This window comes from Mus musculus, chromosome 1, assembly GCF_000001635.26.
Source record: "Mus musculus strain C57BL/6J chromosome 1, GRCm38.p6 C57BL/6J".
NCBI lineage: Eukaryota > Metazoa > Chordata > Mammalia > Rodentia > Muridae > Mus > Mus musculus.
In genome coordinates, this window is record NC_000067.6 from 44,145,907 (window position 1) to 44,164,764 (window position 18,858).

General features: G+C 41.0%; 1 protein-coding gene across 3 annotated transcripts in view; it reads left to right on the forward strand.

Annotated features, from left to right (window-relative positions):
* The first annotated feature begins 1,041 nt into the window (after positions 1-1,041).
* Ercc5 (excision repair cross-complementing rodent repair deficiency, complementation group 5) overlaps positions 1,042-18,858 on the forward strand; it is a 34,313-nt gene continuing 16,496 nt past the window's right edge. The window contains exons 1-7 of one of the 3 annotated variants that reach the window (XM_030253066.1): positions 1,042-2,244; positions 11,031-11,206; positions 12,238-12,429; positions 12,899-12,985; positions 15,071-15,131; positions 15,904-16,047; positions 17,971-18,178. In XM_030253066.1, coding sequence (XP_030108926.1) covers positions 15,108-15,131; positions 15,904-16,047; positions 17,971-18,178 — 376 coding nt within the window. In that variant the 5' untranslated portion in view covers positions 1,042-2,244; positions 11,031-11,206; positions 12,238-12,429; positions 12,899-12,985; positions 15,071-15,107. The remainder of the gene's footprint in view (positions 2,245-11,030; positions 11,207-12,237; positions 12,430-12,898; positions 12,986-15,070; positions 15,132-15,903; positions 16,048-17,970; positions 18,179-18,858) is intronic. The other 2 variants (XM_006495890.3, NM_011729.2) reach the window with 2 other exon arrangements.

Consider the following 18,858-nt stretch of genomic DNA (forward strand, 5'->3'; position numbering starts at 1 on the left):
CCAGCTGTTGGTGGTAGTGACGTGTGCCAGCTAAAACTGAGGTTTGCATTGGTGGAGCATCTTGCCTACGTTTATAGAGATTCTTAGTTTGCTAGAGCTTTCATAATAAAGTACTCAGGTTGCTTAAAAACAAGTTTGTTTTTGTTTCGTTTTTTTTTTCCCTCACAGTTACATAGACCAAGACAAGGTCTGGCACATTTGGTTTCTTATCTTTTGGACTTGAAGCTGGTCACCCTTTTTGTCCTCCCATGGCCTTTCCTGTATTTGTGGGCATACTTTATGATGTTCCCACTCCTTCTTATTAGTATAACCGTTATACTGGATTAGAGGCCACCCTGATAGTCTCTCTGTATATCAATGGTGAGGTAGAAATCACATCCATGGACTTAGACGTATCTTCATGTTTGTGATCTATTACTGACCATGACTCTGTCAGACACAGAAATGGTTTTGTTAAGTTCTGGTTCATGTGCCCTTAGGTGCCTAATGGCCTTATTGTTTTGACAATCATTTTCTAAAAATCACTTTGAATACAGGCACATTGTGCAGTACTTATATTCAACACGTGAATTTTGAATTCTACATGGATACTGACCTGAATACATAGTAATTCCGCGGTCCAGCCAAGATCTGAACTATCATCTGCATGACCTCTACTCCAAATATTTTCCACAGGATGCAAAATGTCCTGGGGAGCATCAGACCTGAGACTTGAGAGGTCACTTAAGCAACATTGACGAACTCCCGCTATGCACTACTAAGGAAGGGGTGTAACACTCATCAAGATTGATACCAGTTTCAACATGTTTACAGTCTACTGCTGGAAGTGATAAAAATTAAACAGGCAATTAAATTGCCTTCAGTAAAATACGACTTTACTAAAATGCAAAAGTCCGTAATTTTACACATTGAGGGAATGCTAAACTGTAAACCACCTGTTTGGACATAGATACGTTTTTGCTAAAATTTGACTTCTGATAGACTTCAGCTGTAAATGAATTTTTTTCCCCAGAAATTATCTACTTCTATCCCTTCCTTTTTTTTTTTTTTCTTAGACAAGGCCATGTGAGTCTTGAGCTTGTGATATTCCTGCCCATCTCCCAGATATTTGTGCCACCATGTCGGGCTATCTATTGTTTCTTATCAATCTTTTTACTGGGTTTGAATAATTACAATACCGTCCATCAAAATTGAGCCATTGTATGCTAAGTGCTTTGCCCATATTCACTCTGCTCGGTAAAAGATTGTTCTTTTGTACTGCTTACAGATGACGGAGAAGAAATTCTGAAGAAACGTAATCTCCACAGAGCTAACTCTATAGTAAGGCCTCAAAGGGCTGCATTCGATTTAGAATGTGCATATCGTGTCTTTTCCTGGCTCTACTCTGCCCCAAGTCATTTTTCCCAATTGTGGAACTCAAAGTTTCAGATGCTGGAGGAAATTCAAAGTTAAGCACTGCGTTGTACTGCCATCCAGTTACTGCACGTTGTGAAAATATTTGCCTTCACCAAAGTCAAGATGCTCATCTTTCCGTTCTTTTCTTGTCGAACCCAATACTTGGCGCCAAATCGGCAAAGCTGGGGAGGCAATGGGGAGACTGATACTGAAAATGCACAAAGGAGACCTCACTCCATTAAGAAAGCCAATATGTGCAAACACTTTTTGCGCCTAACAGTCAGCCGAACAGAGGCACAGATTCAAAACCGAATCGCCACACACACTGACTTCGGGAGTGCTCGGGCGTGGGATTTACGTGTCAAGTGTCAACGCGGGAATCCCAACCCTCGCGTTCACTTGGAAGCCAAGAGGTTTCATCGTTTGGTCAGCGGGAGAAATCACTCGCGACCGGAGGAAGGCTCGGCGCTGGCGTCACCGGTGCTGCTTCTCAGTACTTTTAGGCGTGCCAGTACTGGGGCTGAAACCTTTCTGCTCCTCCCACCACATTTAAATTCCGCTGTTCTTTCGGGAGACCGGGTCCGCTCCGGAAGTGCGTCAGCGCCGTGTTCCTCCTTCAAGCCCTGGTGACAGCGGGTTCCAGGCGGAGAGCGGTGGGCTCTGCGTGAGTTGGTGGCGCTGCGTGCTGGTGCGGGGCGCGTCCTTTATCCTAACGGGAAACAAAGGCCCCGCGAGCCCGGCCGAGAGAGAGCGCCTGCGCCATGGGAGTGCAGGGGCTGTGGAAGCTGCTGGAGTGCTCGGGCCACCGGGTCAGCCCGGAGGCGCTGGAGGGCAAGGTGCTGGCCGTGGGTATCCTTCAAGGCGGCTCCGGAGCGCCGGATGAGCGCCTGCTCGGCGACTGGGCTTCGTCCGGGACTTGGTGCTGGGGGTCGATTGGGTGTCTGTCTATCTAGAGTGCAGGCCTGCGCTCCTTAGGCCGGCCCATTTTGTGCCCCCTATGCTTTAGTTCTCACAGCAGAGTGGCTACAGAGTTGTCGCGGAGAATAAGGAGATTTAAATGATAAAATTTGGTATAGCGTCAGGCTCCGTAGTACTGTACATCTGAGAAGTCATTCTGTCAGAGTAGAGGGGGGGAAAAAAAAGAAGAGTTCCGAACCCTCCCACCCTCCTTTTTGAATAGTTACCTCTTGTTTGTTGGAATAAAAAAAGTTCATACGGTGTATAGTGAATTAGTTTCCTCCAGCTTCTGTGATGGGTGTGTGCATTTTAGTTTTGTGTCATTGGAGTTTTGTTTTTCTCCCACTTTGAAAATGTGATACCAATTTTGAAGTTTTGTTTACGTTTATCTGTTCCACGGCCCGTTTCACAGTGCCTCTTTTATCTTAGAAGGTACTTTTACATAGTTTTCTTAATGAAAACTAGAAATTCCTGTAAATAGTTGCTGAATGTGCGTACATGCCTGGACGTGTGTCCGTAGGTGGTGGCATGCCATGCCATTCTGTAAACTATGTCAGTTCTTCACGATGTGCCCAGCTTATAATTAATGGAGAACTTGCAGTTTTGAAAAATCACATTTTATGCCAAATACATCAATGACAAAAATTAAAAATTTGTCTTACAAGTCTTTGCACAGGGTACCATAAACCCTAGTGGTTTCTCGGCGTCACTGCTGTTTAAGGATTTCTTCATTATTTATGATGGAAGAACAATTTTTAGTGAGGGGGTTCTTAAATTCTCATCAAAGGGTTTTAGTAGTGGTAGAGCACTTTCTTAGTATGTATGATAAACCAGAGTTCCATTCACATCTTTGTGAGAAAGTATTGCTGACAACACCATCAAGGAGTTACGTTATTTTCTCTTCCAGCCCTTATAAACAATTAGGAAGTTAAGCATCCTAGCATTCAGGGTTGTCAAATGAAAAGTAATCCATGTAGATTATTCATAAATGGCTGTGTTCCATTTGGGGTGTGAAGTTATGTTTATGAGGTTATTAAGCTCTTCTGAAATAATGGATCGTTTAAAGAAAATCGTGAGGGATTTTGCCTACACTCACATGTAATCTGGTTACTTCTGTAATTTAATTTTCTGTGTTTCATCATGAGAATTCTGATATCTGAAATTTAGGTGTTAGAAATTTATTCGGTTTGCTAATAAATAAATCATCCACAATTATCTCAGGTTTGTAATTTACATACTTTTCCAAATAAACTGTTTGGGTTTTAGACCATGTGAATAGCTGAGTGTATTATTTAAACAGTTTATGTCTGTGTCAAAAAAATGTTAGGAAATAACAGATTAGTTTTTCCTCATTATTGACCTTAACATCTGTTAGTGCATTGGCAGTATTAAGCAGATAGTACCCTCACTGGACACATGAACAACATGGATTAACTTAGTCTCCAGTCACCTAATTCCAGGACTAAGGAAAATTCCCATTTATTTTCAGATGTTATTGGTTCTTTGAGTTTAAATTCTAAAGCAAGTTTTGACTTTGCCTTTGCTTCATTCTTTAATTCTTCTAACCCTTGAGGAGTTTAGTTTTGCCACATTTGTGTTGAAGCTTGACTAATCAAACTGTGTAAATTCTTTCAGCCTATCTGATTTTATCTGTTTTTTTTTTTGTTTTTTGTTTTTTGTTTTTTTTTAACTAAGAGTTTCATGTTGGAACTCTCGGCCTTCCATGAGAAGTGGTAAGCTGTGGTTAATTTAAATGTGAAAAGGAATTATTTCAGTGTGATTTAGTGTTTTAGGAACATGGGGTTTAATCTTTTCTCAGAAGCTGTAGGCCCTAGACTCATATATATGAGTTAAGAGGTATCTTAACTCTGAAATTGAGTTTTCTCAATTCTAAAGTCAAAAGTGATTGATTGTATAGACACTTTTGATGGCAGTGTAGCAAGCAGAAATGGACCAAGTATGAGTAGCTGTCCAGAGTAGAACTGAGACTGCAGAAGGCTTGCTCTAAGCTGGATCCTGGACCTGATCACTCATGTCTGAGACCTACCATCACTATCATCTCCTTTCATGTGGGCTGCTGGAACATTCTTTTTTTTTTTTTTTTGTTATATGGATTTTCATACTTCTTCTTTCTTGTATTAGATATTTTCTTTATATACATTTCAAATGCTATCCTGAAAGTTCCCTATACCCTCCCCTACTGCTGTAACATTCTTAAAACTACTCTCCTTGCAGTTGATTTTTACATGTCTCCTAAGGCCCGAAGTCATTCTGGAAACTGCTCAGATGTGTATATTGTATATCAGCTTCCATACCCAAGTGCCCCACCCCTGCGCCCACCACAGGGAACTGTGTAGACGTGGCTCTGCCCTAGGCGTTTGTATTTGCTGCGTCTCGTCTCCCTTCTGTAACTAGAGTGCTAAACTCATAACTACTCTCCTGACCTATTATTTCTTGGCACTTAATGTGTCAATTCTTTTAGGATATGTGCATCTCAGACATAGGGGTGCATTTGTCTTGCTCACAAATACAATGTTTAATGTATCTCCGTAGGGTCTTGGATTTACTTTTACATGGGAGCTCTTTAACATATAGGGATGGAGATACACACACACACACACACACACACACACACACACACACACACACACATATTGTCAACTTGGCATGGCATGAGAGTCATCAAGAGTCAATTGAGAAAATTCCTTTGGAAGACCAAGCAAGACTATAGGGCTTTTCCTAATTAGCCATTAATGGGAGAGGGCCCAGCCAATTGTGGATGGTGCCACCCCTGGGCTTGTGTCCTGGGTTCTATAAGCAGGCAAGCTGAGTAAGCCATGAGGAGCAAGCAGCTAAGCAGCTCCTGTACCCAAGTTCCTGCTCTCTTGGAGTCGCTGCCTTGATTTTCCTCAGTGATGGACTGTGATGTGGATGTGTAAGCCAAATAAACTCCCCAGTTTGCTTTTGGTTATGGTGTTTTATCATAGCAAGTAGAAATCCTAAGATATTGGCTTAAAACACAAAATACACTAGCAACTTTTGCAGTAGTAAATGAATAACTGTACATTAATTTTTATTTATTTATTTTCCCTTAATTTTTTTATTATTTAAATGCATTTTATACATCAACCATATTAATAATATTGAGTATTTTTATAATACATAAAAATGTTCAACTTTTATATTCATATCCTTTCAAACCCTAACAATATCATTAATGAATACTTAATACTATCCATAACTGAGGATCCTATTAAATACTAAATTGTTTCAAAGCATACAAAATATTCTTTGGGAGTTAAGCATGGTAAAAGAGCATAAAATATTGAAAATGAATCATTAAGAAATATATTCAAAAGCCCTTATTTGATACCACCTGACATAGTGAGAGAGTATTTAAACTGCATTATATATCTGTATACATTGTCTAACAGTCAGTTTATTTAAAAAAGATTATCTATTTTTCTAGGAGAGAAATTATTTTATCAGTATATTTTAAAATTTTCAAACTAGCAAAAACCCTTTGAAGTTAAACATTAAAAAATGCCAATTTCAAGCACAGTGAGAAAAGTTATCAACAATATTTCCATGATGTTAGAGAACGTGATTTTAATATTTTCAACTGTTAATATTCAACAAACAGAGTAATTATTTTAAGATATATTTCATTGTTATGTCTCCCTTTTCATTTCTGATTTTATTAATTTGGATACTGTCTCTGTGCTTTCTGGTTAGTCTGGCTAAAGGTTATCTATCTTGTTGACTTTCTCAAAGAACCAGGTCCTGGTTTTGTTGATTCTTTTAGTTCTTTTTGTTTCTGTTTGGTTGATTTCAGCCTAGAGTTTGATTATTTCCTGCTCCCTACTCTTTTTGGCTATATTTGTTTCTTTTTGTTCTACAGCTTTCAGGTATACTGTCAAGCTGTTAGTGTAAACTTTCTTCAGTTTATTTTGGAGCCACTTAGAGCTATGAGTTTTTCTCTTACCATTGCTTTCATTGTGTCCCATAAGTTTTGGTATGATATGTCTTCATTTTCATTACATTCTAAAAAGCCTTTAATTTCTTTCTTTATTTCTTCCTTGACCAAGTTATCATTGAGTAAAATGTTCAGGTTCCATGTATACGTGTGCTTTCAGGTATTTTTTGGTTGGTATTTAAGACCAGACTTAGTCCATGTTGATCTGATAGGGTACATGGGATTATTTCAGTTTTCTTGTATCTGTTGAGGCCTGTTTTGTGACCAATTTGGTCGATTTTGGAGAAGGTACCATGAGGTGCTGAGAAGAAGGTATATTCGTTTGCTTTAGGATGAATGTTCTATAAATATCTGTTAGACCCATTTGGTTCATAACTTTTCTTAGTTTCACTGTGTCTCTGTTTAGTTTCTGTTTCCATGATTTGTTCATTGTTGAGAGTGGAGTGTTAAAGTCTCCTACTATTATTGTGTGGCGTGCAATGTGTGCTTTGAGCTTTAGTAAAGTTTGTCTTATTAATGTGGGTGCCCTTGCATTTGGAACATAGATGTTCAGAATTGAGAGTCCATCTTGGTAGATTTTTTTTTCTTTGATCAGTATGAAGTGTCCTTCCTTATCTTTTTTTGATAAATTTTGGTTGAAAGTTGATTTTATTTGATATTAGAATGGCTACTCCAGCTTGTTTCCTGGGACCACTTGCTTGAATAATTGTTTTCCAGCCTTTTATTCTCAGGTAGTGTCTGCCTTTGTCACTGAGGTGTGTTTCCTCTGTGCAGCAAAATGCTGGGTCCTTCCTGGTTATGTATCCAGTCTGTTAGTCTATGGCTTTTTGGGGAAATTGAGTCCATTGATGTTAAGAGATATTAAGGAAAAGTGATTGTTATTTCCTGTTATTTTTGTTGTTAGAGGTGGAATCATGTCTGTGTGGCTATCTTCTTTTGGATTTGTTGAAAGATTACTTTCTTGCTTTTTCTAGGGTGTAGTTTTCCTCCTTGTGTTGGTGTTTTCCATCTGTTATCCTTTGTAGGGCTGGATTTATGGAAAGATATTGTGTAAATTTGGTTTTGTCATGGAAGATCTTGGTTTTTCTATCTACGGTAATTGGGAGTTTGGCTGGCATTTGTGTTCTCTTAGGGTCTGGGTGACATCTGCTCAGGATCTTCTAGCTTTCACAGTCTCTGGTGAGAAGTTTGGTGTAATTCTGATAGATCTGCCTTTATATGTTACTTGCCATTTTCCCCTTATTGCTTTTAATATTCTATCTTTATTTAGTGCATTTGTTGTTCTGATTATTATGTGTCGGGAGGAATTTCTTGTCTGGTTCAGTCTATTTGGAGTTCTGTGGGTTTCTTGTATGTTCATGGGCATCTCTTTATGTTAGGGAAGTTTTCTTCTATAATTTTGTGGAAGAGATTTACTGGCCCTTTAAGTTGGGAATCTTCACTCTCTTCTATACCTATTATCCTTAGAATTCTTCTTCTCATAGTGTCCTGGATTTCCTGGATGTTTTGGGTTAGGAGCTTTTTTTCTTTGATTGTTGTGTCAATGTTTTCTATGGTATCTTCTCCACCTGAGATTCTCTCTCCCATCTCTTGTATTCTGTTGGTGATGCTATGACTCTTGATCTCTTTCCTAGGTTTTCTAACTCCAGGGTTGTCTCCTTTTGTGATTTCTTTATTGTTTTTATTTCCATTTTTAGATTTTGGATAGTTTTGTTTGTTTCCTTCACCTGTTTGATTGTGTTTTTCTGTAATTTTTTAAAGGATTTTTGTGTTTCCTCTTTAAGGGCTTCTAGCTATTTACCTGTGTTCTCTTGTATTTTTTTGAGGGAGTTATTTATAACCTTCTTAAAGCCCTCTATCATCATCATGAGAAATGATTTTAGATCTGAATCTTGCTTTTCTGGTGTGATGATGTATCCAGGACTTGCTATGGTGGGAGAATTGGTTTCTGATGATGCCGAGTAGCCTTGGTTTCTGTTGCTTCTGTTCTTAAGCTGATTATCTCGAGTGCTACCTGCTCTTGCTATATATGACCAGGGCCTGCTCTCCCTGTGATCCTGGTTGTGTCAGAACTCCTCAGAGTTCAACTGTCTCTGTGATCCTGTGATTCTGGGATCCTGTAATTTTGAGATCCTGGGTGTGTCAGAGCCCCTGGGAGTCAAGCTGCCTCTGGGACCCTGAGATCCTGGTGTGACCAAGCTCCTGTGATCCTGTGGTCCTGTGGTCCTGTGATCCTGTGATCCTGTGATCCTGTGATCCTGTGATCCTGTGATCCTGTGGTCCTGTGGTTCTGTGGTCCTGTGGTCCTGTGGTCCTGTGGTCCTGTGATCCTGTGGTCCTGTGGTCCTGTGGTCCTGTGATCCTGTGATCCTGTGGTCCTGTGGTCCTGTGGTCCTGTGGTCCTGTGGTCCTGTGGTCCTGTGATCCTGTGATCCTGTGATCCTGTGGTCCTGTGGTTCTGTGGTCCTGTGGTCCTGTGGTCCTGTGGTCCTGTGATCCTGTGGTCCTGTGGTCCTGTGATCCTGTGGTCCTGTGATCCTGTGGTCCTGTGGTCCTGTGATCCTGTGGTCCTGTAGTCCTGTGATCCTGTGGTCCTGTGGTCCTGTGATCCTGTGATCCTGTGGTCCTGTGTTCCTGTGATCCTGTGGTCCTGTGGTCCTGTGATCCTGTGGTCCTGTGGTCCTGTGATCCTGTGGTCCTGTGGTCCTGTGATCCTGTGATCCTGTGGTCCTGTGTTCCTGTGATCCTGTGATCCTGTGGTCCTGTGATCCTGTGGTCCTGTGGTCCTGGGTGTGTTACAGCACCTGGGAGTGGAGTTTCTTCTGGGTGTTGTGGGACTGGCTACAGAGAACATGCCCAAAGTCTGCTCAGGGCACTGGTTCAGACCAGAAGGACCCCATGCCACTGGTCAGGCGGAATTTTTGGGTGCCCAGGTCCTGCTGGTTCCAGTTACTTCTGGTGTTGGGGCTGATGTGTCCTCTTCACCTCTGATCCTATGATCCTGGGGATGTTAGAGTGCTTGGGAGTGAATCTTCCTTTGGGTGTTTTGGAACTGGCCGCAAGGTCTGCTCAGGGAATCAGCCCAGATCGGAAGGCACATTAATTTTTAAAAGTCCAAATTTTTTAAACAAATAATACATATTATCTACAATATGTTAGGCCTTATTGGGGGCAGGGTTGTATTGCAAACAGAATTTGTTTAGACAAACAAGGTTGCTTACAGGCTTGGTGCTCCCCCTACTGGATGTTATACTCCAGAAAGGTACTCTGTAAGGGTTCAGTGTTAGATGCTCATATTTCTGCCATATAATAATACACATCATATAAGTGTATATCTGGAAGTGTTAGTTGAGGCCAGGAGAGTGTACATAGCTTGCGACTCAGTAGGAGAGCGTGAGTTGGTATGGGAGAAGTCTTTGGTGGCAGGAAACAGTTGAATGGTTTCTAACAGGAATGTAGTGGCTTAAAATATGACAATAGATATGAGCACAGGCCAGATCATTTATAGATTTTATTGGTCATGAAGGGTTTGGGCATGGTATCTTAAAGTCAATGGGAAGCATCAAAAGGCTCTTGTTAAAAGAGCTTTTTGGTAGGGCTGGCGAGATGGTTTATTGGCTAAGAGTACTTACTGCTCTTCCAGAGGTCTTGAGTTCAATTCCCAGCAACCACATGGTGGCTCACAACCATATGGGATCTGATGCCCTCTTTTGGTGTGTCTGAGGACAGCTAGAGTGTACTCATATACATAAAATAAATCTTTTTTTTTTAAGTTTTTTTTTTTTTTTTTTTTGGCAAACCTCACTGTACTTCCAGGTGTGGCAAACCTGCAGGTCACATGTACCTATAATAGCTAATGAGTGTGACCAAACAAAATCTTTAAATTACTTAAAACATTTTGAAAAATTCTTTTGCTAATTTTTTGTTTTTGATAGGTTGATTACACAGGTCTTAGGCATGAACTTTGTTGATAATAATATAGTGCTGCAATATTAAAGATTGGATGTGCTTGCAAGGTAGAACTGGTCTCATACTGGCTGGATGAGGAGGATACAAGAACTGATACCCAGAACTGAGGCCTACATGAAAAGCGATTCACTGAGGTGGGACAGGAGCAGCTTAATGGAGGAAGGCATAGAGTTTGAATGTGAGTGTGAAATGCCTTCAAGCCGTCAAGTAGATGTTTGCCAGGTTATCTAGGACAGGGCACGGCTCTAGTCTTGGAGACACGTTTGCAAGGTGTGGTAGGTGGTTTGAGGTAGCGACTACAAATGGTGCAGACTGGATAGAAGAAGTAGGCCTAGGAAAGATTATAGCAGAAAAGTCCTCTTAAGGTAAGTTACAGGATCTGGCAAAGAGGAGATTCATGCTTCGGAACAAATGCAAAGTATATTAAGGGGGGAAACGCATCTTTGAAAAAAATTGAGAAAGAATAAACTAAAAGAAGAGAATATAGCGACTTGTTTTAGGAGAGTTCGCTACCTTAATATGGCTGGTGTCTGGCCAAGTTTTCTGCATTTGGCACGCTGACTGGCTTATAGAGAGAATTACACTGTTTAAGTTTATAACCCATTAACTTTTCTCTATTAATGTTTTGTAATGTGTTTAATGCTCTCTTTTTGGCGGTATCATATCTTGGATATTGAAGTCTTGAGGATGAAGCTGAAAATTGCCAACTGTTTTCCTTTACTGGTTCCCCCAGATATTAGCATTTGGCTAAACCAAGCACTTAAAGGAGTCCGAGATAGCCATGGGAATGTGATAGAAAATGCTCATCTTCTCACATTATTCCACCGGCTCTGCAAACTCTTGTTTTTTCGTATCCGCCCTATTTTTGTATTTGATGGTGATGCTCCGCTGCTAAAGAAACAGACCTTGGTAAGTATCATGTGATTTGATTTTCTCTTTAGACACCATTAGCAAATTTTAAAATATTAAATTCAGTTACAACATTTCTCCCTTCCCTTTCCTTCCTCTAAATCTTTTCATATATCCCTCCTCAGTCTCCTTCAAAATCCTGCCATCTTTCTCCCCAGTTGTTATTGTATACATACATGTATATGCATCTATTGTTAACCATTTGTGTACGTCTGCCTGTATGGGCCTTTTGTTTCTTTTGTGGAGATGGGGAGTTCAAGAAAGGGTTTCTGTCTAGCCCTGGCAGTCCTAGAACTCATTGTGTAGAGCATCCTCGCCTCCAACTCAGAGATCCACCTTCCTGAGTGCTGGAATCAAAGATGTACCTGTCAACCCCCCAGCTTGTATGTTTTCTTTTCTTTTTAAAGTTATTTTATTTATTTACATCCAAATGTTGCCTCCCTTTCTAGTTCCCCCTTCAAGACTTCTTTACCCTGTAGCTTGTATGTTTTCAATGAGCAGTTTTGACATGTACCTGATTTAATTTAAATTGTTTTTAAACATTTATCTTTACCAGTCTTCTTTCTTTCTTTTTTTGAGACAGGGTCTCTATGTAGCCCTGGCTGGACTGTAACTCTCTATAAAACTCAGGCTGGCTCTAAACTCACAGTGATCCACTTTTCTTTGCCTCCTGAGTGCTGCTATTAAAGCCTTGCACCACCATGCCAGGCTTAGAACAGTTTCTCTTTTAAAAACTTTTATGAGTCTATTATATATGTAGTGCTCAAATTTACCTCTTAACTGAGATGACCAGAATCCTGAAAGTGGTTTCTTTAGAGTATCTGTTTAGGTGGTGCCCATTTTGTTGAGCTGGGCTGCTAACTGCTCATTGCGGCGCCCCTGCTTAAGAGATACCTTTCTGAGGATGTGTTTGAGTGTCCTTGGTGACAGGGAAACGAACCAAGTAGAGAAGGAATCACTAGAGCAACTGTTGTCCCTAATTTCAGATGATAAATTGCTGTTAGTAGACCCCACATGCTTCATTTTCACAGGCAAAGAGAAGGCAGAGGAAGGATTCTGCATCCATTGACTCGAGAAAAACCACCGAGAAACTTCTGAAAACCTTTCTGAAGAGACAGGCTCTGAAAACTGCTTTCAGAAGCTCAAGGCAAGAGGAAGACCACAGTGGCTGCAGACACTCATTGGACTCTGCTGTTCTCTCTTTTTGTCTCATTTAACAATAGGTAGAGTCAGGAGAGGAGTGAGCAGATAGATAGCGTTGGACTTGGGGATGAGGAATCGTGACTAAGGAGAAAGAAGTGCTGTCGTAGTGCTTCCTCTTTTAATTAACTAGTTTACTGATTTATGTGTTTTTTAAGAGTTGTGGGAAATGGAACACAGGACTTCACGTGTGCTGTGTAGGTGTTGTCCTATGGGGTTCACTGCAACCCAGCTTGACTTTGATAGAGCCCTTCCTGACTGTAGCTGGGGCTGTGGCAAAGGCTGTGAGCAGCTCTACGGAGTTTCGCTTTTCTTCCACTTGGTTGTTGTGACAACAGTATAGGGGAGACCCAGGCTGGGAGGGGAGAGCCAGACAAGGAAAAGTCAGCCATTGTCCTTGAGCAGGGTTTGAATAATAAGTCAGAGAAGAGGATTGACCCAAGATGCCTTTCTTTTATTTATTTATTGTTGACCATTCTGTGTGTTTCCCAGACATGAAGCGCCACCCAGTCTCACTCAGGTTCAAAGACAGGATGACATCTATGTTTTGCCACCTTTACCAGAGGAAGAAAAACACAGGTAAATGCTTGACTACCAAGAAATATCACTTTAGGGGCTGGGGAAATGGCTCAGTTTGTAAAAGACTTGACATACAAGTATGAGAACCCAAACTCTATGCCTCGCACCCACATAAAAAGCTGGGCATACTTGCATCAAATGCCTATAATGTCAGATTGGGAGGTCTCTAAGGCTTCTTTGACTTATAGGGGTATCCTTACCTACACTGAGATTATCATTTAGTGGATCTGTCTTCTAGGATAACTGTCCATCCATGTAGAATATCTGTGTTAAACTCCTATTTTTAAAAAGTATATATTTAAACTAACATGTAAAGTACTGGCTTTCTATATGAAACCTTTTTAGATACTTTTGATTATCCCACCTGTACCCTGACCTCTGCCCTTCCTCCGCCTCTACCCATGCTTACACTATTAATTCTCAGCATCCCTCACCTTTCATGTGTTTGTACTCATGCTGATTCTCCTTACTTTTTAGCTTCCTTTCATCTCTCTCACTGCCTAGCTAAATTACCATTCACAATGGCCTTGTTGCTAGACATGTTGACACTTAGATCTTCTCAGTGTACTTGGCTCTGTGCCCATATGGCTACCATGTCATGCTGACCTGCGTTCCTGGTACCTTCCTACTTGATCCTTTCCAGTGTTTCCATGAGTCTCTGCTGGCGGTTAGTCCTCAAGGTGTCTGTTTAAAGAATTGGCGGACCAGAAGTTTAGACAGTTTTTCTTTCCCCTCCTGCCTCTCAGTCTCTGTAGTGGCTCCCTGCCCTCTTCTTTCTCTACATTGTTGTGCTTACTCTCTCCTCTCAGACATCTCAGTAGTGCTAAAATTTATTTCTGTTTCATCCTTGAAAACTTTCTGTTTCACATCTTTGCCTCAACTCCCCACTTCCCAGCACAGTATGCTTTGTCCTTTAAATTCTGATATTGTGGTTTTCCTTCTTACAAACTTAATACTATTTTTTTTCTGGAGTCTTTTTTGGTTTGTTTGTTTTTGTGTCACCAGCTCTGGCTGTCTTGGACGCCCTTGTAGACCAGGCTGGCCTCCACTGCAAGGAGCTCCATCTGCTCCTGCCTCCCAAGTGCTGGGATTATAGGCATGCGCCATCACACTGGCTTTTTTTCCTCTCCCTGTGTTTTTTACAAGACAAATACTCAATATATATCCTAGTCTAGCCTGGAATATTTCTGTGTGGTCCAGGCTGGCCATGAACTTATAATCTTCCTGCTATAGCCTTGTCAATGCTGGGGTTTTAAACCTGTATTACCATGCCTGGCCTATGTTTGTCATTTCTTCAGGATAAACTTTCTAACCTTTAATCACTCTTCTTCATCTCACCCCCCGTTCTCCTCACTGTCATGGGCAGATTTTCCTCTCCTTCTTTCCAAGGTACTGTAGAACTCAGTTCATGGACTTAGAGCACTTCCTTGCATGTACCTCCCTTATAGCCTACATTTGGGTCCCTTGTTTGTTCAGTGCAAATCCACCAAGGTCGGAGATTTTGGAAAGCCTCCACGACTGTCTGTATTAGTCACTTTTATATTTCTGTGATAAAGCACCAAGACCAAGGCAACTGATCAATGTGTTTAGTTGGGCATATGGTTCCAAAGGGTTAGAATCTATTATGGCAGATTGATGGCATGGCAACAGGAACAGCTGAGAACTCCTGCCCGGAAGCTTAGTGGAAGGCCTAGAGTACACCGGGGATGGGGTGGGGACTTGAGGTCTCAAACCCTGACCCCTGTAACATGCCTCCTCTAACAAGGCCACGTCTCCTAATCCTGCGTTAATAGTTCCACCAACTAGATATCAAATGTTCAACTGTATGAACCTCTGGGGGTTAATCCCACTTAAACTACCGTGCTGTCCAAAGCTTTTCAGGTGATTTACTCTTCCTTTCAGCATCCTTCTCTTCCTTGTGGATGGAGTTAGGAGTTCCTTGCAGTTGCTTGCTTGCCCGTGCCCTCACCAGATGGAGTCACAGTCCTCTCATCCTCCTCACTGCTGTAGACCTTGAGCTCAGGAAATATGTTTTTAAGTATTTGTTAAAATCATAGATGTTAACATCATATTCTTGACTTACAGTTCAGAAGAGGAAGATGAAAAGCAATGGCAAGCAAGAATGGATCAAAAACAAGCATTGCAGGTACTCACATAACATGGGAATTCACAACGGCTGTTGTTACTTGAAATGATGAAAATGAGTAATGCTTATGAGGTATGATGGCTTATGAAAGTTCCCAATAAAAAGTGAAGATAACTTTAACTGTGTGTGTTTCTCATTGCACGTGTGTATATGATGTATATGTGTGTGTATATATAAAATCCACACTTACCCATGCATTCCATGCACTTGTATATTGGATTTGCCATTAATGGACTTCTTTCCTCTTTTTTTTGAGTATTTGGAGACTGGGTTTCTCTTATATTTTGGGTTGGGAGCCTAGCCTTCAATGGCTAAGCCATCTCTCTAGCCCAAGACAGGGTTTCTCTGTGTAGACCTTGAACTCACAGAGTTCAGCCTGATTCTGCCGCTTCCCATGTGCTAGGATTGTAGTTGTACAGCACCATGTCGAGCTTCATTATGTCTTCCCGTATATCCAAAGTAAGCTCTTTTCAAAACAACGGACCATTCACGAAGTAAATATGCTTCTTGAGAATATGAGAATACTTTCTTGGGGCCAAGAATATGTAACTTGGTGATAGTGTTCACTTTACATGCATGACACCCTGGATTCAATCCCTAGTGCCACAAGTAAATGCTTCTTCACTGTGATGCCTGTCACAGAGCATATACTTCTGTGTACAGATTATATAAGGCCGTATCTATCATATAAACACAATGAGTATTTGTAACAGTGACTAGGCCTAAATGGGTGAATATAAATGTAATGATGTTAACATTTTACTCTTTATAGGAAGAATTCTTTCATAATCCTCAGGCCATAGATATCGAGTCTGAGGACTTCAGCAGCCTGCCTCCTGAAGTAAAGCATGAGATCTTGACTGACATGAAAGAGTTTACCAAGCGAAGGCGAACACTGTTTGAAGCAATGCCAGAGGTAAAACACCCAGCAGTGCACAGTGGCACACCAGTGCTTAGAACTAAGAACTTGAGCAAAGCTTCACAGAAGGAAGAGAAAAATGGGAAGTGGTACTTAGAGTCTAAGTCTCTAATTTAGGTAGGTCCCAGTTGCAAGGACACAGCATCTGTGTATCTCAGGTCACATGAGACATTGTTTATGCATTTACTATAATCCATAAACCGTCAAAGAAGGCTTCTGCACTCGGTAGGCCTTTTCTTGTGTGCGTCCTCAGTACCCTGTAACATAGTGCTCAGCACAGAGCATGCCTGTCCGATAATGGCTACATTCTCAGCAGGCCACTCAGTGTCTCACATAGTAAGTGCCCAGCGCCAAATGGTTCTTGGGCTAGTTCATAAAAAGTTACTTCACACCACAACATACAGTATGCACAAAAAGTAACTAACATGGAAAATACTTCCAAAGTGGAATTCCGGATACAGGATGCGTGTTCATCGCTTTCTTTGTGAATAGTAGAAACAGGCCTGAATGTGGCGATTTCAAAGTCACAGGAAGCTGGAGCGGGGGTGGTGTACATGGCTGGGTGTTGTTGAATGTGTCCTGTTCCTGTAGCTGTTGTAGTCTTGGTTTATGCTGCCTTTGAGCATTTGGTATTTTTAGTTCCTGATGCATGAGTTCCACTTCCCTTCCTTTTGCCACCACCTGCTGTTTCCAGCAGTTCTTCTCCAACAGTGAGGTAGAATGTAAACTTAGCAATTTAGGTAGTTGTTTGGTTTTGGTTTTTGTTTTTTTAGCTTGCTGTAGACTTTAGGATGCTTTTTACTTTGGTGTCAGAAAGATGAAAAAGATGGATGTATCACTCCCTTTTGGTTTTCTATGTATTTAGGATAAGAAAATAGTAATAAGTGAATGGAAGTGATGTTATTACGTTTTTGGGTACAAGAATAACTTTGTTTTCATTTTGGGAGAAAACAATCTAGGTTCCATCTATTTTTCACGCTCATGTCTTCACAGATGTGAAGAATCATTAAGTATGACTGATAGAAATTGTGTTTGAGTGGAAAGGAGAAATATAGCCTCTAGTGGTTTTCTCTTTTTCTTTGTGCAAACGTGATGTTGCTAGGGCTAGAAGGCTGGGATGGTCCCATAAGTAGAAAAGTTCTGAGTAGTCTAGAATAGACCTTGGTATGACTTATCTATCATGTACATGGGATGTTGATAGGAGAAGATCCATGTCTTAATAGCAGGGATAGTCATGAGACTAATAATAGACTCAGTTGTAGTAAGTCAACTTTCTGATGTCTAGTATTGAAGTCTCAAGCTTATCATTTGCAGATGGGGAATAGGAAAATGTCTCATTGGATGTCTGTAGAAATAATTCAAGGTAGTTAATATAAAAGTACTTGGAATGTCCTCCATGGGAAAGGTTTTATTCATATTAACTATGATTATTAATACCTCTGGTTGATTTACTTGTGTTACCTGTGGACCAAAGACAATGCTGGAGACTTCACTTATATTCTGGAAGGTTATGTTTTGCTGAGCCACCATCACATGTCTTACCACAGCCATGTAGTCTAGTTCAGCAAATAATTTTAAAGATAAAGTATTTCATAATTTCTTTTGCTTAATTCTTTTTTTATAGTCTGTTATAATGCCATGTATGCTAATCCCAGTACTTTGGAGGCAGAGGCAGAAGGATTTGCACAACTTCAAGGCGAGCATGTTCTATATAGTGATTTCCTGGCTAGCTTGGGCGACGTATTGGAAGACTGTCTCAACAAGAACAACAGCAATAAAACAAAAAATGAAGTTGACAGTGGAACCCCCTTAATTTTCAAGTTTTATTTTTATGCTATGAAATTAAACCTTTTGAAATAAACTGGACAGTGGTGGTCTATTCTGTGTTAGTGTAAAGCAATACTTTTTATTTCCCCCTAGGAGTCTAATGACTTTTCACAGTACCAGCTGAAAGGCTTGCTGAAGAAGAACTACCTAAACCAGCACATAGAAAATGTCCAAAAGGAAATGAACCAGCAGCATTCAGGGCAAATCCAGAGGCAATATCAAGATGAGGGAGGCTTTCTGAAGGAAGTGGAGTCCAGGAGAGTGGTCTCTGAAGACACCTCACATTACATCTTGATAAAAGGTACCAGGCGCCATCATTGATTTGACAGCTTAAAAATCATGATAGGTATGCAGTGCTCTCCTGTTGTCATGCCTTCCCTGCAATGATGGGCTTCATTCTTCTGTGCCAGTCAAAGCAGAGGCAGAGCATATGGGAGCTTTTATCAAGATAACTGTGCTGTCCCATGTTATGTCGTATTCAGGTAACTACAGCTGCTGGGTGCTTGTAATTCTGATGGCCGTCCCATTTTCAGAACAGCATTTTGTAGGGTTTCTTTCCATCTTCAGGCTCCCTCATTCTTTCTACCCCAACCCTACTTTTGCGATGTTCCCTGGGCATGCATTGGTGTGTGTGTGTGTGTGTGAGATTTAAGGCTGAGCACTTAGCAGTTGCTTGTTCCAGCACTCTGCATTGACTGTCACCCTCTTCAGGGAGGAGCTTCTCTGGCCCAGGCTAGCAACAACGCTAGTCTTTAGGTACAAATGTGGGTATTTGGGAAGCAGTCAGACTACTTATCAAGTTAGAAAAATAGCAGCAGCCGGGCATGGTGACGCACGCCTTTAATCCCAGCACTTGAGAGGCAGAGGCAGGCGGATTTCTGAGTTCGAGGACTGCCTGGTCTACAAAGTGAGTTCCAGGACAGCTAGGGATACACAGAGAAACCCTGTCTTGGAAAAACAAACAAACAAACAAACAAACAA